Source organism: Medicago sativa, chromosome 8, assembly GCF_051527215.1.
Source record: "Medicago sativa cultivar Bolivia chromosome 8, Bolivia_mono, whole genome shotgun sequence".
In the NCBI taxonomy this organism is placed as follows: Eukaryota; Viridiplantae; Streptophyta; class Magnoliopsida; order Fabales; family Fabaceae; genus Medicago; species Medicago sativa.
The window spans coordinates 86,404,935-86,429,793 of NC_140756.1; the positions used below are offsets into that span (position 1 = coordinate 86,404,935).

The window sequence follows — 24,859 nt, forward strand, 5'->3', positions numbered from 1 at the left end:
TATAAATCTAAATTAAATTGATTTATATGGAATTGAAGCTTCTCTAAGTGGCAGCACTTGCTTCAAAGAGCAGAATTCATAAGCTTAATAGGATACACTATTAGTCTGATCATATAACTTGGTAGACAACATAGTCTTGCTATTTTTATTAGTTATATAACAACAAAATGATCATTGTAAACTCCATTATATGTAGAATCCATTTGGTCTTACAAAACTTGTAGCTTAAGGTATCTCATGTACATTTTTCACTTCCATAAAGACTAAATTTTTTCGAACTTGATACCTACACTTCCATAGTAGATTATACACTAGTTTTATGACCTAAAAGTACACCAAATATGGAGTATAAATGTGTAGAAAATTAGTTTTTTACTCTTGGTGTCATTAAAAAAAACTAATTTTCTACACATTTATACTCCATATTTGGTGTACTTTTAGGTCATAAAACTAGTGTATAATCTAATAAAGATTATTGTTGGTGTCATTAAAAAAATAGGAATTTAGATTATATATTTTTTTTATATTGTTAGTGTCATTTAAATATATAATCATGGTTAGTTTGATTTGTTATAATGTGAAAGCAAAAAACATTTACATTTTTGCTTTTAATCAAAATCAAAATTTAATTAAAAAAACACTGTTCATAATTTTCAAACGGTAGCACAATAAAAAGAGCGGAAAAAATACGCTAACTGACCCGTCTTTTCGCTAGTTAGAGTGTGGTAAGAATCTATGGTAAATAATGAGTTGAGTTGGATGCTTAGTTGACAAGTTTGTTTTGTCTTAATTCCTCTCAAAAAAAGTTTGTTATGTCTTAGTAAGACAAATAGTGGGGGATGATTTGTAGTGGGTATGCAAATTTATCGTGGGAACCATTATGAAGTATAGAGAGTGTGTTTTCCTCTGAGGAGAACGTGTGTTTAGCTGGCTCCAGACCCTACAACAAGTTCATGTTATGCACAGTGCCTTAATTTTTAATCCTTAATAAAAAAAAACACTGTTCATAATTTTCAAACGGTAGCACAATAAAAAGAGCGGAAAAAATACGCTAACTGACCCGTCTTTTCGCTAGTTAGAGTGTGGTAAGAATCTATGGTAAATAATGAGTTGAGTTGGATGCTTAGTTGACAAGTTTGTTTTGTCTTAATTCCTCTCAAAAAAAGTTTGTTATGTCTTAGTAAGACAAATAGTGGGGGATGATTTGTAGTGGGTATGCAAATTTATCGTGGGAACCATTATGAAGTATAGAGAGTGTGTTTTCCTCTGAGGAGAACGTGTGTTTAGCTGGCTCCAGACCCTACAACAAGTTCATGTTATGCACAGTGCCTTAATTTTTAATCCTTAATAAAAAAAACACTGTTCATAATTTTCAAACGGTAGCACAATAAAAAGAGCGGAAAAAATACGCTAACTGACCCGTCTTTTCGCTAGTTAGAGTGTGGTAAGAATCTATGGTAAATAATGAGTTGAGTTGGATGCTTAGTTGACAAGTTTGTTTTGTCTTAATTCCTCTCAAAAAAAGTTTGTTATGTCTTAGTAAGACAAATAGTGGGGGATGATTTGTAGTGGGTATGCAAATTTATCGTGGGAACCATTATGAAGTATAGAGAGTGTGTTTTCCTCTGAGGAGAACGTGTGTTTAGCTGGCTCCAGACCCTACAACAAGTTCATGTTATGCACAGTGCCTTAATTTTTAATCCTTATAACGTCTATTATTATGTCTTTACAACCCAGCTTCTATGTCATTGACTATTAAAGACATTTTGACAAAAAAATATATAAAGTAATGTACATCAGCAAATATGCAAAGTTATGAACCTTTGTGAGCCTTTTTTAAAATTAATTCTTTAAATTGTAATAACACCACATAATCAATTCACAACTACTACCCTACCACTTACTAATATTGAAAAAACAATGGTTTCTTTGTAGCACAGTATCCATTTGATGAAATTTGTGACCCATAGCTGCACTTTTACTTAAAAGTGTGGAATGATGATGGAGATCCAACAATAACAAACATTTTCTCCTTTTCACTACCTTCTGTACAACTTTTAAATAGTGGCACAAATATTTTGTATAGAAAATTTGTATTAATTTGGGTTTGTAACAGACAACTAATCCAATTAACAATACATCAAAGAGACAAAAAAAAAAAAATTGAAGAAAAGAAACATATGGTGGCAAAGAAAAATAAAATGACTAACCCCAATCAATATAAAAAAGTTTGGCAATCACCACCTTTTTAAAATAATTATATCTCACCAGGGACCCATTCCCCCTATGAATCGGAGGGTTATAACAACAAAAAAAAAATTGTTATATCTTGTTTATATATATTACATTGGCACGCAGATGTTGATGAAGACCTCAATCCCAGACCAAGTATGCTATATAGCTCAATGGCCAGCTTTGTAGCAATTCATATACTCCAGGAACTTAAGTATATGCACACCTTATGATTATATATCAGCCATGAGTGACAGAGAAAGAATAGTTCCAAGGCTGTACCTAGGACTCCTTTCTTTGGGTGCTTTCCCCACTAGCAGACCGGGCTGCCTGGAACTTAATGACATACTTTTTTTGCAACTCTCTAAGCCTTTCAAGCAGTTCCAGAAAAGTTGGTCGACGAGTTGGATCACTGGTTGGAATGAACAAGCATATAAGTAGACATAATATGTTTGGTGATTGCACAACATTGGCTTCAATATTAATGGAATAAGAATACAAGGCTGATCGATGAGATTAAGAATTTGCATAAAAGAGTATCAATATCAATAAGAGAAGTGCGCAGCACCCTTTTCTCAACCAATAACATACAAAGTGTTGGAAAGAGTGTCAAAGAGTGCACCGCTAGCAATTCTCAACTAAACAATCCAAAACCAAAGGCATTTATGCAACCACTAATATCTTATTGCATTGCGGTACGGAAATGAAATATGGGCTTCATGAAGTATGCTACCTAATATTAAATAAATAAAAACGCCAGGAATTTCAATTTGATGAAACAACAATTGATGTTTTAGGTAAGATGATCACCTATTTAGGACACAGATCACAATTGCATTGATCTATGTTCTTTTGGGTGATAAAATTTATGCTTTATTATGAGCAATGAGGAAAAAGATAACAAGTACAAAGTTTAACAATGGGATGAGAATGCACACCTGTGCCAACAGATCTCAATTAAAGAAGCCCACCCTGGATCAACATCTTTTGGAATTTCTGGACGCTGATTCATGAACCCTACAGCTCCAATTACCTGCAAGATTCCTAGAGGAAAAGTTGTTCATATATGAAAGTCACAGTAATACATAGTTGCATAAAAAAGAAATATTCAGAGGTCACATCAGAAGGAACAAGGCAAACAAAATTTAACTGCTGCCAACACACTGTTCTTAAAATATCTAACCAAATTGAGAAACATTATTATTTTGGCAGTGGCTTTTCATTCAATAGGTTTGCAATCTCCTTGTTTTGTACGTAGTATGTATGCATGAAAGCAATACCTGCATTGGGTTGAGATTATCCCAAGGAATCTTTTCAGTCGCGAGTTCCCATAATATCACCCCAAAGCTGTACACATCAGACCTGATGTTCACAAGAAGCAGAAAAATAAGATATTCAAAGGCTGAAATTTATGTTAAAACATGTGGGAAGAGAGAGTAATAAAGGGCATAGATTGAACACACTTCTCATCTGACGGTTCATTACGAAGAACTTCTGGTGCCATCCATTGAGGCTACAAAGAAGAAAAAAGGTAGAATCAATAAGAAATTTTGAGTCTCTTTAGTAGCGAAAATGTAAAGGAGGCAATTTCAAACAGATTTAAAATATTATGCTCCATGAAAAAGATGATGAGCCTACCGTGCCCCTTCCTGTCTTAGTTGTGAGATATGTTTCATGCTTAAGACGTGAAAGACCAAAATCACCAACCTGTATGGTTAACAAATAATTTAAGATATTGTTCAACCCGATAGAAAACAATGCTATGAAATCCTCAAGCGATCAAGCGCAAGTATCCAATCCAACATTGTAGGATAAATAGAAAATGACAAGTGACATACCTTCACAGTCCAATTCTTATCAACTAGAAGATTTGAAGACTTCAAATCTCTATGGACAATCGGCGGGTTATAATGATGAAGATAATTTATGCCTCGCGCCTGAAAAAAAGTAAGCCGTCAGTATACAACATTGCATTGCTTCAAACACAGTGAAAGAGGTGCTTTTTAAGATGGCAATGGAATGCATGTTTCATTACAATGCAATATATTTATTTTTAATAAAAAAGAAAGATATCATGTAGTAGATTATTCTATTTAACAAATACTCACAATATCCAAGGCCATCTGAACTCGTCGTCTCCAGTCAAGTTTGGGCGTGTTTCGGTGTAACAAGCGACACAAGCTTCCACTGAAGTTATCAAATACAGTTACAAATGACAACAACAATAATCGGCCTAGTTCAGTACTTTGTGAGACACAACACAACTATAATAAAAATGTGAGGATACGAAGAATCAACTCAAAAGTAAGGTTCAGAACAAACCGCGGGAGAAACTCTGTCACAATGCAGAGACGTTGGGGTGAAGTCACTGCTCCCATAAAGAGAAGAATATTTGGGTGCCGAAGTCTTTTCATGACAGATACCTTCACATAACAACATATCATCAAATTAATGTTAGGAAGAGTAAATTTTTAGGGGGCTGCCAAGCACTCGGGAGATTCACAAGAAGAAAGTGATCAAAGAAAGAGAAACTTCTAAGAAATAAGAACTTGATTTATGGCTAAACTCAATAACTAATAGTTCCTCTTCACTAATCCAAAATTTCTGCCATTCATTTAGTTGACAAAATATAAGAGATTTTAAACAAAAAAGATTGTAAAAAAAAATATAATGCAATCTTGGTTAAAAACTAAAATCACAGTATTGTGTATGATAAAATACTATGTGGGCATGTGGCTAACAAAGTAATGCTGACAAACTAACTAGTATTTTAATTGAAGGATGAGTGATGAAGACATAAATCCATCCAATCAAAAGGAAAACCAAAACTCTTTTTCTTTCCTCAATAAATGAACTGACCTCCCATCCTCATAAACATTTTAAAAAGTAACAATGTTATGTCTCCTAGCCCCTAGGTCCATGGATGTTTTGTTTAAGAGGATTGGTTTTGTCATCCAAAAAGGGTTAGTGGCGCAGCTTGTTGCCCGCTTGTCTTCCATTCTTTTGTAATTATATTTTTCAACAGTATATAAAATTATTCAGTTATGATACTTAAAAAAAAAAAAAAAAAAAACACTACTCCCTCCGTCTCAAATTAGGTATCCTCTTTCCTAATTTTCTCTGTCTCAAATTATTTGTCCCTTTAATAATACCAATACAATATTTATTATTCTTTTCCATTAACATACCTTGTTTATTGCATTTCAATCATCTATAACTACTCCACTAACTATAATGGGTGTTTTAGTAAATCATACATATTTTACCATTAAAATCAACACTATTAATTGTTTCCTTAATAATCGTGTAAAACTCAAATGGGACACCTATTTTGAGACGGAGGGAGTATCTCTTTCGGTTATAACTTAAGTTTGTTAAATCACTCTATGAAAACCATACATTCATCGTTAAACCTAAATGTATGGTTTTACGTTTTATGATGTTGATTAGATCCTTTCTAAAATAGGCCATATACCCCAGCAAAAGAAATAACATGAGCTCTCATTCTATGACAAGTCAATGTAAGTTTTCATCACCTTTATGCGTTAGATAAAAGCACATACCATACTGATTCCTTGCTAATTCAACATGATCACTGTTGATCCTTATAGAAAAAACCTAAAATACTGAAGCAATATCATATTTTCTATTATAGATCTGAGCCCAACTTGCAGTGCATGTGGATTAGTGTGTCACAAAATATGCAGTAGATGGTAAAACAAAAGGTAAACATCGTCTATGTTAAATCCTTAGAGGAAAACATATTATCTTTAATGATTTTTCCTCTCCGAATCATATTGGCAATGAAAAAATGTTTTTTCAACTTATGCCGACTACCCGACCTTATTGGATTAGATTCGGTCTTTGGCCTAACATAGTCAGCAAATTAGACTGAAAGAAAGCATACCTCTTGTCTGAAGGATAGTATCAAATCATCTGAATACTCTTGCTTTGAGAAAACCTTGACAGCAACATCCTGCAAAAAACATGAATATAAGCGGACATCAGAGTTGCAATCACCAAAATGTAGTTTGTCAACCTGTAAGATGCATTCTATCAATGTCAGGCTTAGAGCAGCCAAACACATTTTACAGGCCTACAAGAAATCTTAATGTTCTTTAGTCCCAGAACGTCGAATTCGACAAATTAAAGGACCTCAGTATATTAAATGCTAGTAACTCAAGTAGCAATATAGACGTAACTTTGCATGATCAACGTATATGAGAAACTTAACTATATACCGCAAGCGACAAAGAAATATTGTCCTAGTAAATTGCTTGTAGAATATACTTTTATAATGCATGAATACAAACCATAAATTAGAGGAAGAGAAAAGAGCATACCGATCCATACCACAGAGCATGGTATACAGTTCCACAACAACCTGCAATTCAACAACAGAGAGGTGAATGGGAAACAAGTAAAGCATAAAATTCATAATCACCATTGATAACTAGATATTGGGGTTCGCAAGCTTGGGCTCCATAAATTATCAAAATTCTTAAAGAAGCAAACAAAATTTCAAGCTGAACTCTGAAAAAAGATAATTTGTCAAGATTTTAAACAAATACTTATTAAAGTATAGATATAGTCAAAAGATTATTTTTACAAACTTGCCCCTTTAGTTAAGAGTGCAACTTACCCTGTCCAATTTGTTCTCGAATTGTCAAATCCTCCCACAAAATTTCATAATCAAAGCAATCATTGTCTGCGTCCACTTTACTGCTGACAGCACCACTGCCAGTACTCCCGCAGCTGCTGGCACTACTTGTGCTGTTAACATTATAGGAGGAAGAACGGGATAGTGAAGCCTCATTATTAGTAGGGTGATTACTTTCACCAGCCTGCTTTTCGTGCTTCAAGCCAGAAGAAATAATCTTCTGGTTAACTGACTCATTTTCTTGATCGTTCTGCCTCCACGGCTCAGCAGGACGAACGTTCCTTGCCTCTGATTCTTCTCGATCATTTGTTCTCCATGGCCATGTTGATGTTTTCTTTTGAATCCAGGTTTCAGGCTTAGTAGGTAAACTTTTGTTAACAGGTTTTCCTTCACTCTCATCACCAGAGTCTCTCGAAGTTTTTGCTTCAAACTTTTCCTCAACACGATAAAATACACCAACAGGGGACTGTGGCAAATCACCTTTAGGCGTGCTAGCTCCGCTTGAATTAGCATCTTCTCTGTGTTCTGAGAAACCAAGTTCAGAATGTTGACTTTCTCCATTCCCACCTTCACGGTCCATGTTATTTTCTCCCGTCCAGATCTTCGACTTAACTTTGTTACCCATCTTCGACGCCTGTTTAAGAGTTCTAACAAATCACAAAACATACCACAGGATACTAAATTGCATAAACATTCAAAGTTAACGAGCTAACCAAATTTGAAATTTTAGATGCTAGAGCAGTTTGTAGTGGCTGCTGAGAGTCAAAGCCAAGTTTATTTGAAACACTACTGCTACGACGGATACTATAATCCGATTCAGCATTCTTTACACCAAAGAATGGAGCTCTCATTTCAAGAAACGGACGAGAATCACTCGACACACAGATAATCCCAACTAAACTTCCATCATCATAAAAAGGAGTATTAGTTGTTACAGCTAAAAACCTTTCTCCTTTCTTGTTCTTGACTAGGAATTGACCACTCCATCTCTCTCCCTTCATAACACAATTCACTGTATCACAAGCTAATTCCCAATCCCTAGAGTCCACAAGCAAATCAATCCCATCCTGTCCCAAAACTTCATCTGCTGCATAACCGTATAGATTTTCAGCACTACGGTTCCTGCACAATTATCCCAAGAAAAAATAATAAAATTTTCGTTCACTAAAGTTCCTACAATTCAATTCACGCAATCAACATAACAGATCATTACACATTCAATAAACAACAAATCCAGGAAGCACATCAATTTTTTAACTATACATCTTATCATGATTCTAAATTGCAATTGGGCTCGTAGTTGCAGTGAAATTTTATATTTCAACAAAATAAAGTCAGATGCAACCAATGCAGTCGCAATTGCAATTCCATTGCAAATACCTCTAACCTTTATAATTAATATTGCAACTTCAGTTGTGATTTCAAACCACAATTTAAAACTACGCGTCTCAATTTCAAGTTCAGTCTATGTAGTCAAAATTGCTATGCCGTTGCCTCTAAAACCTTTATACTGCGACTTCAATTGCAGTTGCGGACCACAATTTAAAACCATAAATCTAATACATTGTATTGTATCTCACAAATCACAAACTTCATTTACCATAACATATAACATTGGAGTAAATAAATAAATAAACAAAAATAGTATTAAAAAAAGGGGGCCAAAATAGAAATATTACCAGTAAATGATACGAGAATTAAGATCCAAAATATGAAGAGAATGTCCCAAAGAATGTAAAATATTGAGATAATGTTTTTCAGTGAAATTAACAAGCGCGTGAGCATGAGTTTCCTTTCTGAGAGGTGAAGAGTGTTTGAAAGAACAAGAACCTTTGTTCCAAGAACCTAATCTAGAACGTTGAGGTGACACAGAGTGAGACCTTTGACGATGATGATGATGTTGTTGTCTTCCATCACTAAGTTTAAGCTTTGACATTTCTTGTTTCATGTAAGCATGTCCTTCTTCTAACTCTTGGATCTTCTTCTCAACTGCTTTCTCTCTTTCTTCACTTCCCATCATTTTTTCTTCTTTAATTATTATTATTCCTCTTCATTCTTCTTATACCTCTCTCTCTCTCTCTGTTCTGTTTATGTCTATCTTAAACAGTTAATTAAACTAACAAGAAAGTCTTATCTGGTTTCATTTTTTCTTAGATATTCTTGTTTCTTACTCCATTCATATGTATATCTAAAAATTTAGTGCAAAGTGTGTTCCATCTTTTTTTTTCGTTTTTTAATTAGATATTTATCTTAGATGCGGGACTAATTCTCGTATTGTAATAGATAACAAAACTCTATTTAATACTGTTTTTAAATTTAGATTTAAATATGAACTAAAGTGTGTTCTATCCTATCACAAAATTACATAATGAAATAATAATCAATGATCTCCATTAAAAATGAATCGTGCAAGAAAAACACAATTGGTTACCTTTCTTCAAATTTTAGGTTACTAAGGCACATTCTTTATTAATCAAATATAACAAAAATACCAAAAAGTTACGAGATTTTTTTATTGATAATTATTGTTAATTATTGTAATTGTAAAATCAAAAGTAAACAACCACGCTCAAAACTGGAACTTGTGATGTAACGACCTGTGATTGATTTGAAATTTTAATATTTGACCAATAGAAATGGAGCGTGTCATCCAAACATAGTTTGAGCGTTTGATTATGTGTGTCTCTCGTTTTAGTTTAAAGTCGCTTCATTCATCCATTTGCGTTAATCCTATTAGAGTGTGTTTACTGTTTTTCTCTTTAGACACTAGACATTGTCTTTTAGCTTGTGATTTGGACAATACTGGGCATGATATTTCCCTCTTTCATTTAAAATTGTGTGACGAGTTATCCCAACAAATAACAATATCTAAATTTGTTCATACATTTACATATCAGTTTCTTAACTTTGACCCAATGACCTAAATATCTAAATCACTTTTTCTTTTCTTTTTTTCTCAAAAGCAACACATCACTTAGAATTAAAATGAATTGTATTTTGTCTCTTCCCTTTACATCAATTAAAATGGTTAGTATTTCCTAGCAGATATTATGGAATAAGCTCAAGCAATTCAATTTTATAAGTAAATTGAGTAATATATAAATAAGGGTTTTGCTAGAAGATACATTTTAGTTTTTATGAAGGTGTCTTTTAGCAACTCACATCTCAAGGTGTAATTATCTATTTTTTAGTTATAACTTGTTAAAAGACACCTTCATAAAAATTAATGGATGTATCTTAGCATATGCATATAGGAGTTGCTAGAAGATATCCTTTAGTTTTTATGAAGGTGTTTTTTAGCAACTCACATCTCAAAGTGTAATTATCCACTTTTTAGTTATAAGTTGCTAAAAGACGTCTTCATAAAAATTAGTTGGTGTCTTCTAGCAAAACCCTATGAATAAATCAATATTGTTGATAGAGAAATGATATTTGAACAACCATTTTTGACAACTTTTGTGATAACTTTCTCTCTCATACTCACATTACCTTTTTACTTTCTCTCTCTATTGCTTTAGTTTTTGTGTCAATACCTCATTTCCTTTGTAAATTTTTGGTTGTCACAAAAGTTGTCACATATATGGATGTTCAAATAACACAACTCTTGTTGATATTATAGATTTATGCATAACAAATTATGAAGGATTTAAATATAGACCGTGAACGGGTCCCGAAACGATCAAACGGAGGTCAGGGAAAGAAAATAATTAATTTTTATACATTTGATGATGTGATGTTAAACTTGAAAGTTAGTCGAAGTATATATAACGCAGTTAACTCTTAATTATCTTTTTTCAAGTGATTGCGTTGTTGAAGAAATTATACCCCTTAATTGTAGGTTCTTTAACTACTCCAAAAAGTTTTAAGTATGATGTTTTTAGGGTGTTCGACCTATTAAACTAAGAAATGTATAAAATAAAGATAAAAGCAAAAAAGATAAAAGGATAAAAATGTGTAAAGAGTTGTGTTATTTGAACATCCATATATGTGACAACTTTTGTGACAGCCAAAATTTTACAAAGGAAATAAGATATTAGCACAAAAACCAAAGCAATAGAGAGAGGAAGTAAAAAGATAATGTGAGTATGAGAGAGAAAGTTGTCATAAAAGTTGTCAAAAATGGTTGTTCAAATATCATTTCTCATGTGTAAAATAGTTTGTTTGATTGATTGTGTGTTGAACAAAATGTACAAGTCTAATATTTGTTAGCAAACACTAGTCCTAGTGATGGCCAAAATGATGTGGCCTAAATAATGGACAGTGATTCACGGCAGTCAATTAAATGCCACAGTCACACAGTCAACTAAAACTCAGCCATTGGATCTATTACACGGTTCAGATCTAATTATTTAATTTTCTTCTCCATGTCCACCCAAAACGACGGATTAATAAAAATTGAAAAACACCATTTTTAACTTCCATTTTCTTCTTGTAAATTTTTTTTCCATTTTCTTCTTGATTCAGATAGGTTCATAGGTTGCACTGGTGATGGGTTTTTTCAATTTATTTACTCAATTTCAATCGGCAAAATGACCCACAACTGCAAACTCAATTTCACAATTATTCGACATCGGCAAAACGATCCACAACTGCAACGACCCTTTGGTTTAACTCAGATGGTTCGTTGTTTTTTGAATGGGGTGTACGACAACGATGGAAAACAGTAGATGTAGTGGTGCGGTGTGTTGCGGTTGAGGCAACATGTGGAGGTGTGTCGGCTTCAGTGTCGACATGAACCAGAATATGAAATGGAGTAAATTGGCATGAACTCGAATTCGATAGTGTTGGTATATATGAATTGGCATTCACCTCTGTTGAAATGAATTGACAAGAGAACATGAGTATCTTCATTGGAACAAAAGAATCGATTTATGCAGAAGCATGGGAACGAACTATGAAAGTGTCTTTTCACTCTTTACATTCACATGCTTTGTCCTTATCATGGGAAACCGACAAAGTATTAGATTTCAACCTTAGAATAGATTGGACGGCAAAGGTTTATTTGACTGCGTGACTGCGTATTTTCTCTGACTGTAGTGAATCACAGTCCCTAAATAATCTAGATTTACTTAGCTGTTTAGGCGGGTAATGCATGACTTCCCCTCTACGATCTTCATTTTTGCAGCATAATTTGTTGAGTTGGCCACATGTTTATAGCTTCTTCTACCGTGTGGCTTTAGTGCTCATAGTCGTTTCTATTAGTGGCACTATAAATACGGAGCGTGAGTTGATTTCCTAATTGTCTAGTTCCACAAAACTTGATTAAGTTTGATGACTTCACGACTTTTATATACCTCAGTAAACTAAAAAAAATAAATCAGATTACATGTATTGGACTGCGCTTGCGTTTGCGCTTGCCTAACCTACCATTAGAAGAAGATGTGGGATACTCTTCCAACTTTGAGTGATATGTAATCTCAATCTCACCAAAGCCTTCCAAAATGATGCATTGTTTTACTTCACACCTCCATATTTATACTCTACCCCTATCCAAGCATATGATATTCATAATATAAACTTAGTTGTAACCCACCAAAAATAATTGTTTGGGCTAAAAAGTCCAAAAATCCATATTTTGAAAAATCCGGTTTAATATTTAAATAGGAAGTTTTTTTTAAACAAAATATCAAATATGAATATAGATTTCCCCAAAAAAAAAAATATGAATATGGATATGGGATTCCGGTCCTATTTATAAGAAAAAGTTGATTTTTTAGATACATTGAATAACTTATGTATCTAGTCAAGAATCTAAACCAAATACATAATTTATTCAATGTATCTAAAAAGTCATTTGTTTCTTATAAATAGGACTGGAGGGAGTATATTTTTAATATTGAAAGTATTATTACAAACGTTTAAAGCTTTGGGCCAACTTTTTCCATATGCAAATATGGATGGAAATAGATTGATTTCCGCTCTTCCCCCAGCACATTTCGCTCCCACCCAACCAAACTGACCAAAATACCCCTGCGTTAGTTAACTAAGCATGTGTAAATCAAAAGTGACTTAATTTTACACATGCGTGACTTAAGTCACGCAGGTTATAAACTCAATGTGACTTAACTCACTCTTCATCTTTTTGGCCATATGAGTTACTACTTGCAACCATGAATATTGACTTCTGGATTTATAACGATTGAATGGTGCTTCTTCAAACTAACATAATGAAATCGAAATATATTGAATTTAATACATATTCGATTGTTAATCCATGAATATTGTGCTTTGTTTTATGGTTACTGTGAGAAAAGCCACACACAAAAATCGTGAAGAAGCCACATGTGGGAAGGGAGTGAGTCACATAGCCACACAAAAATCATGAAGAAGCCAATTGCGAAGAAGCTTTGTTTTGTGGAAAAGAGGATTCAATTGTACTTAATTTTGGATCTGTGCCTTGATGTTTTTGAATATTTTAGCATTACTCTTTAAATTTGATTTTCTAATTTGTGGTTATAATGGTAATCAAAGAGAAACTATAAATAAAAAGCGATAAACCAAGTGCAGATTGCAGAGTAACCATTGTGTAGGAGAGAATAGCAGTCAGTGTGAAAAAATGGAAGTAATGGTAAGGAATTGCATAAGTTACATTCTGAATATGTGAAAACAAAACCAGCGTGAGTTAACTCACGCGGGGGTATAACAGAAAATTATGCTGAGCGCGAGCAAAAAGTGCATGAGGAAGAGCATAAATCAAATAGATTAGTTCGACCGATTTAGATCCAGCTAGGTTTAAATTATTTTAAATGGATCAGACTAAAGCTTTTTAAAAAAAAAATCATATTTAGCTAAACATGTCAGACTTCAGGGCTCAGAGAAAGCCTTCTAAATCTACCATGTCGGTATGTTTGAGTAAATATGAATGTTTTTTTATCCTTTCAAAAAAATGAATGTTTTTTTTTATAGTTATTCTTGTTATATTAGATTGTATGCTCCGCGTTAAACATGATTATCTTTTTCTTTACAAAAGATATTTTCATAAATTTTAAAAAAATTAATTCACATTAATTTTTGACGTATTTAAATATATCATTATCAAATATAATAAAAATATTTTTGACAAAAATAAACGATATTCATTCATTCAAATTGATAGAATACATTGATACGAGACAAATTCAAAGCTGCTAAGAACAAAAATGATGAATATGCGAACAAACTCATAGTGTCCATGTTAATAGTATAAAACGACAAAGTAATACGCCTACAAATATGACTATATTCAAGCCATTGAAATACTCATGTTTTCGGATCTGCAACGTTGACGACGCAAAAGTCATTGATTGAATCTGCACATGTCAAAACTAATCTTTCAACCTGAATCAAATAAACACCGTACTAAGACGGGAAATCAACACACCGCACGAAAAATTAAAATAAACAAAGTCGTGCTAAACGACGAAATCAGAAAAGAAAACGAAAGAAAACTAATATATGTGAAAATAATTTATTTATCTAAAAGAGAAAGAAAAACAAATTTGAGAGGTGATTCAAAATCAAAATTGACCTTAAACCATCCCTCTTCAATAGATCAAGAAGAGGAAAAGTTACAATGGCTAGGATTTTGAGAAGGAGACACTCTCTAAATAGCATGTTAAATCTTAGGCTTAATTGCACCCCCCCCCCCCCTATATTTTACCAATTGTGCGATTTTGCACCCCCTGTTTTTAATTTAGCGATTTTGCACCCTATAATTTTCCCCTTTTTTGGTTTGAAGACCCCTCATATATTTTAGTGATGACATGTCTGGTTTTGATGATGTGTCTTCAATTAATGTTTGTCATGTGTGTAAATTATATTAAAAAAAAAAACAAAAAATGGAATTTTCAAATTAGACACATGGAAAATTTTCAAAATTCAAAAAATGAAGACATATGGAAAAAAATCTCACAAGCTACTCCTCTCTCCCGTCGGGGAAACCGTGTCTCCCTATTCAATCCTCCTCCAACATTCCCGCATCGCCGTCACCCCGACACCTTCCTTCTCGCCATCGACAAAAATAATCGCGGCCTCCTCATCAACCTCCGCCGTTATGCTCTTCTCCATCGTATCACGTTCAAACACCGAGTCGGAGCGGTGAAATTCAGGGCCGACAGGAAACTCATCGCCGTCGCCGTCGGGAAGCTTGTTCAGATCTGGAGGTCGCGTGCTTTTCGTAAAGAGTATTTTTTTTCGTTTGAATTGATTTGTACTTTTGCTGATTTTCATGCGAAAGTTACTGCTTTTTTGATTGGAGTAGTGATTCTAATTATTTGCTTGTCGCTACGTCTAAGGATTTTACAACGAGGATTTTATGTTTGAAGAAGGTTTATGGTGGTGTTGAGTATAAGCCTTTTTTGTTTTTAGGTCGTAGGGATGTGGAAGGGGATTTGATGGTTGAGGATGATGATGATGCGGATAAGAGGAAGGGATGCAAAAGGGCAATTGATGTTTTCCAATAATTTGAAAATTCCATTTTTTGTTTTTTTAAAATATAATTTACACACATGGCAAACATTAAATGAAGACACATCATCAATATCAGACATGTCATCACTAAAATATATGAGGGGCCTTCAAACCAAAAAGGGGGGGAATTATAGGGTGCAAAATCGCTCAATTAAAAACATGGGGTGCAAAATCGCACAATTGACAAAATATAGGGGGAAAAAGTACAATTAAGCCTAAATCTTAAAATACAACTTGATCACATTAATATACCATTTTACTAGTCTATTTAAATATGTGTTAGATTGTTTATTTAAAGGCTTAAAAAATTAAAACATATACATTGGTTGTTAAATTAGTGAATTCGATGTCATGCATGTTAGTTGCCGAAATCTGCAACCACGAGTTCGTAGTTGTAAATCAACCACCACTTTGGGTTGTGATCCATGAGTTAACAATTTCGATTACGGTGTCCGATCTAACAATTTCGAAGGACCAACCTAATCATTTGTGTTTTTTTTTCTTTTGTGTTAAATTTATGTTTTTTTTTTGTCATATAGCCTAGTGACTAGATCACACACTTTTTAAAATGTGGAAAAGTGGAGTAACTATCGACTAAACTACCCTTATGGAACTCGTTTAGCGAGAAAATAATTTTGACTTATGCTCACTATATATAATTTAGGGTTAAATATGTTTTTAGTCCCTATAAATATGTCAACTTATCGTTTTAGTCCCTCTAAAATTTTCCTTCAACTTTTAGTCCCTATAAAATTTTCAATCTTCACTTTTGGTCCCTCTTTTAAAGTAAACTCATATGTATAATTCATATTTTTTAATGAAATTTTCCAGAAAAATCCAAAATATTAAAAGAATCACTCCCAAAAAATTAGAATTTTTTAACTAAACATGAATTTAATATGAATTTTTATATTTTTTACGGTTAAAAATTCATATTTAATTTGTGTTTTGTTAAAAAATTCTAATTTTCTTTGGGAATTTGTTTTAGAATATTTTACACATTTGTGCACAATTTCATTAAAAAATACAAAAGTTAAATTAAAAATAGGGACAAAAAGTAGTGATTGAAAATTTTATAGGGACTAAAAGTTGAAGAAAAATTTTAGAGGGACTAAAACAAAAAGTTGACAAATTTAAAGGGACCAAAAACATATTTAACCCTATAATTTAACACATAAGTAGTACTTTTTGCTCTCTATATAATTTAACTTATACAATTTTTTTATATTACATATGCAATTTTTTTTTGTAGTGTCCGGGGTTCGAACCCCAGACCTTACATATATTATGCATTGTCCTTACCAACTGAGTTAAAATCACGGGGACATTACATATGCAATATGTTGCTTGCTCGAGTTTTTTAGTGACAAAATAATTACAACTTTATAGTCAAATTAATGATAAATTAAAATGGTCATAAATTACACTTGACATTCCTAAAAAAATAAAAAATTAATGACATCATATCTATTTAGATTCTCTAGCATAAAATTTGAAATTAATTAATTAATTTTTTTTCTTATGTCAGACTTAGACCTTATATCAGTGTTATGTCAAATTAATCATAAATTTTATGATATCTCTAAAATATTACGCTAAATATTAAAATGGAGCTTAATTTGATTGGTATATCATCAGCTCTTAGTCTATTAAAAAAGATGCCATATACTCTAAATGCGTTTTCATAAAATAAGCATTTAAAAAAACAGACCCAATAATTTTCAATAAAAAATGTTACACTTTTTGCCTGCAAGTGTAGCTTCTGTGTTTAAAAAATATAATGAAAAATAATTATTTGTTCTTGTTAAAAAAAATTGTTGGAAGGTCTAAAGCTATGATTTTATTTTAGTATGATATATGATAGATATACGTTAGACCTAAATCTTAAGTTTTTTGACTACAGCTAGGTGACTTTAATATTTTATGCATACCAATACCAGAATTTATATTTTTTAGAAAATTGCTTAATAAGTGTTTATGAATCTTCCAGCGGAAGTGGCTAAACAGTGTTAATTGAAATTAACTAGTAGAGTAGTGCTTTGTGCTGTACATGCACGGCTATACGTTAAGTACTACTCTTTCATGTATTTTTAAAATATAGGAGTAGTAACTAATAGTAATAACTTATAGAAAATTAGGAATTGTGTATGGCTATATTAAAAAAACAACTTTTTTTTTTGGAAAATAAAATACTTTTAAAATAGTTGAGCACAAATTAGCTAGTATTAAAAAAAGTTACTTTTTTGTTATTAAAATTCTATAGTGTAAATAAGTGATTTTTCTTTGTGTGTAAACTCGGTATCGTGAGGAAAGCTCGAGTTCAAACTCATGTTATCTCTTGAATATAATGTAAATAGTGATTGATATTCTAGCTTATATTTACTTTTTGTTAGTATTTTTTCTTGTAAAATAGTCAACTTTTTCTACTGTATATATTTACTCCATTAAATTTAAAATATTAATTGATATTTTAGTTTGAATAGTTAAACATCTAAGAATATTATCAATTAAGGTTTTAGCGAGTTGACACACCAGTTATGTCGCGAGTTCAACTCCAACCTTAATTAACCTCAAGCAGAATTCACCTAATTTTTTTTTTCTCATAACAAATAACACCCCAGGAATGCGAAGTTTTAAATTAAAATTAAATTTAGTCTGATTACAGGTTGTGAGCTTATTAATTTGGACACCGGCATGATGGCTGATAATCTACCTGATCTCATGCTAATTCCTCATGTGGTTAATTTTGTGGCAACAAATATCACATGGTGGGGGCAAGCTTGCCATTTATAGGTGACAGAGAAATATATAAAGACGTACTTCTTGATAGATCGATTCATAAATGCATTCTCGCTCATAATTTTTAATGCTAGGTACAGTTTTTACTTATAAACTCAAAATAAAAAGAAGTTCACCTTTTTTGGTGATACATAAAAATAGAAATTAATTAATGGTCGATCTATATATATTTATATATATATATATATATATATATATATATATATATATATATATATATATATATATATATATATCCTTGATCTAGATCTGTTATGGTTATTAATATTCTTACCAACTTGGAGAGGAGAAACAGGCTTGTTAATTTTTTTTTATTCGGACTCTATTATATTAAAATAACTGGAAAATGTTTTTCAATATAAAACAAAAAATAATTTAATGTTTTAAATTTGAAAAGTTTTAGGGACTGGTTTTTTTTTCCTGATTGATGTTCATTATTGTAATTTGCAACTCAAACCGTTCATAATTTTCATCTAAATTGTTAATGATTGTAGTCAAGCTTCTCCAATGTTATTAGTACACTTCGCAAAACTTGACATCTTCACAAATAGTAAAATATTTTCACGTGGAGTTTTTTTTTTTTTTTAGCCTCTTCTCTCTATTTTTTTTCCATCAGATTATTGATTAATTACAAATCCTATATTTCTCTCTCTTTTCTTTTTATTTCGCTATTCTTTTACACTTATTTAACAGTTTTCACTAGGTGCGCGGGAATAGTGTATTTGAACAAGACTAAGGTTGTTGACGGTTGGGACATGATAATTATGAATACACCGGCTAATAGATTGTCTTCCAACAAGTTTGACATTTAGGTCATGTAATTAGTCAGAAGAACTACATGAGAGATGCCCCTAAGTCTTTGTGTATTAATGGCATGTGCTCCTATAAATAGAACTCCAATTGCCAAGCATTCTCATTACAAGAGCAAATCAAGTTTTTCCAGCTCTATTACAATTTTCTGTTTTAATTTGTGCAAATTAAGATGGGAAATTTACACAAGTATGTTGTAGTACTTGCTGTGATATTTGCATTGGTGATAGGAACATCTGAATGCCGGAAAATACAAAAAGATGAATTTGTTGACAACTTTGGTGGAGGTGGCGTGGGTGGTGGTGCCGGCGGAGGTTTTGGTGGCGGCAGTGGTGGAGGTGTTGGAGGAGGACTTGGACACGGTGGTGGCTTTGGAGGCGGTGCTGGAGGTGGTGCAGGTGGAGGCTATGGAGGTGGTAAAGGTGGTGGTTTTGGAGGAGGAATTGGAGGTGGTCATGGTGGTGGACTAGGTGGAGGTGGTGGTGGAATTGGAGGTGGACATGGTGGTGGAATCGGGGGAGGAAGCGGTGGTGGTATAGGTGGAGGAGGAGGCTCTGGTGGAGGCATTGGAGGTGGTGCTGGAACTGGTGGAGGTGCCGGAGGTGGCTTCGGAGGTGGTAATGGTGGTGGTGTAGGTGGAGGAGGAGGAGCCGGTGGAGGCATTGGAGGTGGTTCTGGTGGTGGTGCAGGCGGAGGAATTGGTGGGGGTGGGGGTGCAGGTGGAGGTGCTGGTGGAGGCTTTGGAGGTGGTGCTGGAGCCGGTGGAGGTGCGGGTGGTGGAGTAGGTGGAGGTTCTGGTGGAGGCTTTGGGGGTGGTGCTGGAGGTGGTGGAGGTGCAGGTGGAGGGGCTGGTGGAGGATTTGGCGGTGGTGCCGGAGGTGGTGCTGGTGGAGGCTTTGGAGGCGGCGCAGGTGGTGGTTTTGGAGGCGGTGCTGGCGGTGATAGGGTTTGAGTTAAAATATTTTTAATCCTATTATGTAATGTGTTATTCTTGAAAGTAATGAAATAAATGCAACTTCTTATTAAATATGACACACGATCTTGTTCAATTGGTAAAGTTGATGCAAATTTTAAAATATTTTATGCATCTCCACTTGTACCGCCAAATTCTTACAAATCAAAGCACAATAAATCTTGTGATTTCCATTTTCGTAGAAGATCGATTTCTATTTATACTTGAATGAAAATTCTAAGGCCATAACAGAAAAATGGTATAAGTAACTTCTTACCTAATAAATCATGTGTATAGTGTAAAAAGTATAATATAAGGGTAAAACATATATTGTTTGGCTTGTTTTTTTTGGTCTTTTTGGATGCATATCTGTAATGTTATTTTAAAATAGAAAATAAAGATTTTTCAGAGGTAGTTTCATGTACTATATCATGTTATTATATGCTTAGTTTATTTGTAGGAAGGGGAGAAAATTCGGTGAGTATCATTCTAATTATAATTCTTTGTTTTTTACAATATCTCTAATTATAATTATAAACCATTAAAATGTTTAAGAATCATTCGAGTAGGGATTGATGAGTCAGAACACCCCTTATATTTTTATATAGGATATGTTTGTTATAAGTTATAAACTATTGATATTCAATAATTTATAGATTCAATTTTAGACATTGTTTTTAAAAAGTAGGGTTAATCGCACAAAATGACCTTGTAATATGTAAAATTTGAAAAATTACCATATAGGAAAAACACAGACTCTAATCATGTAATTTGAGGTTTTTTTTATTAAGGAAGAGAGAATTTTCCTATTCGTGACGCCGTATTTTGTCGTAGACATAAAGTAAAGAAAAGTGACTTAAAAGTTGAATTTTTTCACCATTTTTTGCAGTCATGTTTAAAACCTTAAAATATAATTTTCCACATAAATTAGAATTTTTTGATGAGGGACGAATTAATTATGATTTTTTTTTGTGTTGCAAATTTTCTCTCAATATCAATTGTTTTTTTTTTAAATTCAAATTTAAAAAAAGTTTAGAAAATATAGATACTATAAAACACAAAAAAAAAAGAATTAATTAAAAAAATGTGATACATGAAATATAAATGCAATAAAAGAATATTTTTTTGAAGAAAAATGCAATAAAAGAATATGTATCCGTCTTTCCGTTTTTATTATTTATATTGTAAGTTCCCTAAAATCAAGAGGAAAAAAAAAAGTTCCCTAAAAAAAGATAATTTGTGTTGTAATAGTTATTTCTATCTGCAATGTTCATTTTTAATTCGTAATTATAGCTATTTTACAAACTTGTGTAAGAATAGATATATCCATTGACGCTATGGGTATGTTTGGATGACAATAGAAAGTGAAAGGAAAGATAGTGAAAGGAAAGATTGTTGAAGGATAGAAAGTGAGTAGAAAGTGTGTGGAAAGTGGGATGATTGTTTAGTTGTTTGGTATGAATGAAAGTGAAAAGAAAGTGAAAAGAAAGAAAGATATATATATATTTATGAAATGACATAAATAGCCTTTGTTTTTAGTGTTTTTTTAAGGATAACCTTTGTATTTAGAGATAATACTTGATGCTATCTATATATACTTTAAAAAAGACGGTAATATTTTTGAAAAAGTTATAAAAAAAAAAAATAAAAAAAAACAACATGTCTGAAGCCTTGAAGTGAAAAGCATCTTAATTGAAGAAAAGAAAGAGAACATGCACGGCCCAAAAATAATTTGCTCAACAAATGAGGGTGTTTTAGTCAATTCATCATATGGGAGATTTACATCATGTTTCCGCGCTCCATGGGAAGGAAAGTTTTCAGGCGCGGGACCCACCAATCTGAGGGCTTTCCATCCTTTCTGACATGCATACCAAACAATGGAAATACGTTTTCCCACAAACTTTCAATCCTCTCATCTATCCATCCTTTCACTTTCTGCGGAAACAAACGATGCCTATATGCTGGAAAATCAAAGGATCCGTGTTCCACTAGTTGATCATATGATGGAAGTCATTGCCTTTTTTTTTTTTTTTATCATGGTTGAGCTACTCCTAAATGGACACATTGTTGTATGTCTTGTAGTCATAACATGTTATTTTGATGCTTTGTGCGGATAAGCTCTTGGTTCATGATGACGAGAGAGATGATACCAACGTCACATCAAATGTAATATACTCCATAAAGAAAGGAAAAAGAGCAAATGATATTTTAACAACCATTTGGTACAACCTATTTGACAACCAGCATTTTCACTCTTTTCATTGATCAAAAACAATGGAGAGAGAAAAAGAAAGAGAGAGTGTAAGAATATAATGTGAGTATGAGAGAGAAAATTGTCTAAAAGTTGTCATAAAATGGTTGTACAAATATCATTTCTCAAGGAAAAACTAGAAAGGAAAAAATATTACTCCCTCCGTTTCAAAATGAGTGTCGTTTTAGCCAAAAAAATTTGTTTCAAAATGAATGTCACTTTCAGTTTCCAATGCACTATTAATTACTTTTTCCCAATAGTACCCCTAAATTATTATTATGCACACTACTTCCAAAGTACCATATTTTACTTTAATTTATAATGATGGGAAATGCACCAATAGTTAACAAGGCTATTTTAGTAAAAATGTCATGTCTATAGATAACATTATTGTATTTCTTAATATGTGTGTAACAATCTAAAACGAAACTCATTTTAAAACGGAAGGAGTAAAACTTTTCAACTGACTTGGAAATGATTATCACTTTGAAAAAAGTGAAATACTTACCGTGACTGAGACTGAGAGTACAATACATAACTACTCCCTCCGTCCCTATATGTAAACACCCATTTGATTAAAAATTTGCACCTAAATGTAAACCCCTTTTCAAATTCCTAGATGCATTTATTATTTTTTTCCTAAACATACCCTTAATTAATACTACTAACTTATCTACAAATATAAAAAGTCAAATTTAATACACATAAAAACAAAGGATAATTTGGTAATGTTAACACATAAAGTAGACAATTTGGTAATTACACTAACAACTTTTTTTTTAAGAAATGTGAAAAAAAAACAAAAGGGGTTTATACTTTATAGGGACAGAGGGAGTAATTTTAATTGTGTAGTGCACTATTTATTTATAGTTTCTCACATCTCTCAATGTTGACTAAATTGCCGATGTGGGACTATTAGCTACTACTACTCTGTATGTGTTTGAAACAACTTGTATCTCTTTACAAATGTGAATTCATACGCCAACAGCTTTCTTCCTCCTTATTCCAATTTGGTGGTAAGCCATCTTCCAACAAATATGTAATTCTATTGGTTTATTTACTAGACAAGATAAAAAAAACATCATGAAAAAGGGAGAGAAAAAAGAAGTCAAGAACATAGAAACCAAGTTTTACAAAACAAACGGTGGGGTGGGGCAAAAATGAGTCACGACTCATTTTCATCGGTTCCTGCTAAAAAAAACAAATATCCAAACACAATGAAAAAGCTAGAGGAAGGAATTAAGAAAATTAATGGCTGCCATGGTAGATATATTGAGAAAAAAAGCTAGAGAAAAGAATTAAGAAAATTATATATATAAATTATCGAGCTAATCCATAAACCAAACGAGCCGAACTATGTATAATTCAAGTTCAGCTCATTTAGTTAACGAACTTAATTTCCAGCTCCAAGTTTAGTTCATGAACCAAACTCAACGAGTTAAATATCGAATCGAGTTCCGAACTATATTCGAGTTGGTTCGGTTCATTGTCAGCCTTGCTTGTGGGAAACTATTCCACCATATTGTGGGAGTATGGTCGTCGTTCCCGCAAGACTAAACCCCCACTGGTCATTTATATCTCTTTCTTCTCTAATAAATGTGTACATAGTTTGAAAAATATTTCTGAATAAAAAAGGACAACCTACATTATTTCCAAACTTCATTAATGATGAAAGGTGTTAAGGCTAGTTTTAAGTCAAAACTTCCCCATTACAGTTTACGCGGTTATGAACAAGATGCCAGACATGTTCAACTAGTATGGTGCACTCTCATTCCTAATTGTTGATATAACATGTATCACTGTCAGGTCGTTCCTACGAATCTGGAGGCTCGGTTCTGTAAGTGAAAAGATGTCCATAATAAAATAAAATGTATTTTTTTTTAAAATAACGATGTTCTATTTAAATTTTTTAAAAGATAAATACAAGGTGTCGTATATATACGGTACATCCAAAGGTGAAAATCACTACCGTATACATGAGGAACCTCAAACCACCCTAAAAAAAAAAGATCACCTAACACTTAAGGGATTTACATTTCCCACCCTGTGGGTTTCCTCGCGCGCCCTATTTTTTCCAAAAATGCCCTTGAGTTTTCGGATTTTATAATCTGGAAAGGTGTTTTCTTTTGTTAAAGGATGAAAAAATGAGTAACGGATTTTTCCGGATTTTGTAATCCGGAAACTTCAAAAAATAGGGCGCGATACATGATGTTTCCGGATTACATAATCCGAAAACCCCCTAAACACCCTTTTTCAAGGTAAAACAGTTCGGATTATATAATCCGAACTGTATCAGCACAAATTCTAAACGTGTTTGTAACATGGATAGTCATTTTAGGGACAATATTAATCTTCCTAACTCTCATCCTTCTGTTTTTGGGTCATTGTTACCTGTTCTTAGTCAAAAATCAGGTTTTCGGGCTACTTGATCAGATTGCTCCGAAACTTCCCCAGAAAATCAGAAAAAATTTAAGGACCATGACTCCCGTAAAAGGGACTTCTTACGGGACTCCGCCCCTCAAAATCCAAAATTCCATCGTTTAGACCAATTTTTCATTTTTTTTAAATTTTTCATATACTCAGAAAAATCCAAAAAAAATTTCATTAGTTTTATTTGATTTTTAAAATTTTTTTTGGTGCTATTTTTATATTTTTATGATTTTATTTGACAGATTTTTAGCATTTTTTACTTAGTTTTTTTGTTGTT

General features: G+C 32.8%; 2 protein-coding genes and 1 long non-coding RNA gene across 4 annotated transcripts; 1 reads left to right on the forward strand and 2 right to left on the reverse strand.

Annotated features, from left to right (window-relative positions):
• Nucleotides 1–2,076: 2,076 nt before the first annotated feature.
• Nucleotides 2,077–8,924, reverse strand: LOC146902702 (uncharacterized). Of its 2 annotated transcripts, none has more exons than XR_015023779.1 (13): nt 8,572–8,924; nt 7,606–8,014; nt 6,875–7,526; nt 6,576–6,616; nt 6,140–6,208; nt 4,555–4,655; nt 4,341–4,419; nt 4,071–4,169; nt 3,871–3,939; nt 3,696–3,745; nt 3,513–3,594; nt 3,171–3,276; nt 2,077–2,644 (listed from the first exon to the last, which is right to left on the reverse strand). XR_015023779.1 is itself a non-coding variant. In XM_085738301.1 (13 exons), exons 1-13 carry the CDS (start codon nt 8,910–8,912, stop codon nt 2,515–2,517), a joined length of 2,217 nt encoding a protein of 738 aa, XP_085594427.1. In that variant the 5' UTR covers nt 8,913–8,924; the 3' UTR covers nt 2,077–2,514. The 2 variants fall into 2 exon arrangements, 1 of the variants encoding a protein (XP_085594427.1); XM_085738301.1 differs by having other exon boundaries at nt 3,171–3,265.
• Nucleotides 8,925–13,971: 5,047 nt separating this feature from the next.
• On the reverse strand, nt 13,972–15,354 carry LOC146902703 (uncharacterized). Its single transcript, XR_015021987.1, has 2 exons — nt 14,784–15,354; nt 13,972–14,181 (listed from the first exon to the last, which is right to left on the reverse strand). It is a non-coding gene; the product is annotated as an uncharacterized LOC146902703 (long non-coding RNA).
• A 3,673-nt stretch (nt 15,355–19,027) lies between these two features.
• LOC146902704 (uncharacterized) lies at nt 19,028–19,981 on the forward strand. The gene has a single exon (XM_085732567.1). It carries the CDS (start codon nt 19,122–19,124, stop codon nt 19,899–19,901), a length of 780 nt encoding a protein of 259 aa, XP_085588693.1. The 5' UTR covers nt 19,028–19,121; the 3' UTR covers nt 19,902–19,981.
• The last annotated feature ends 4,878 nt before the right edge of the window (nt 19,982–24,859 follow it).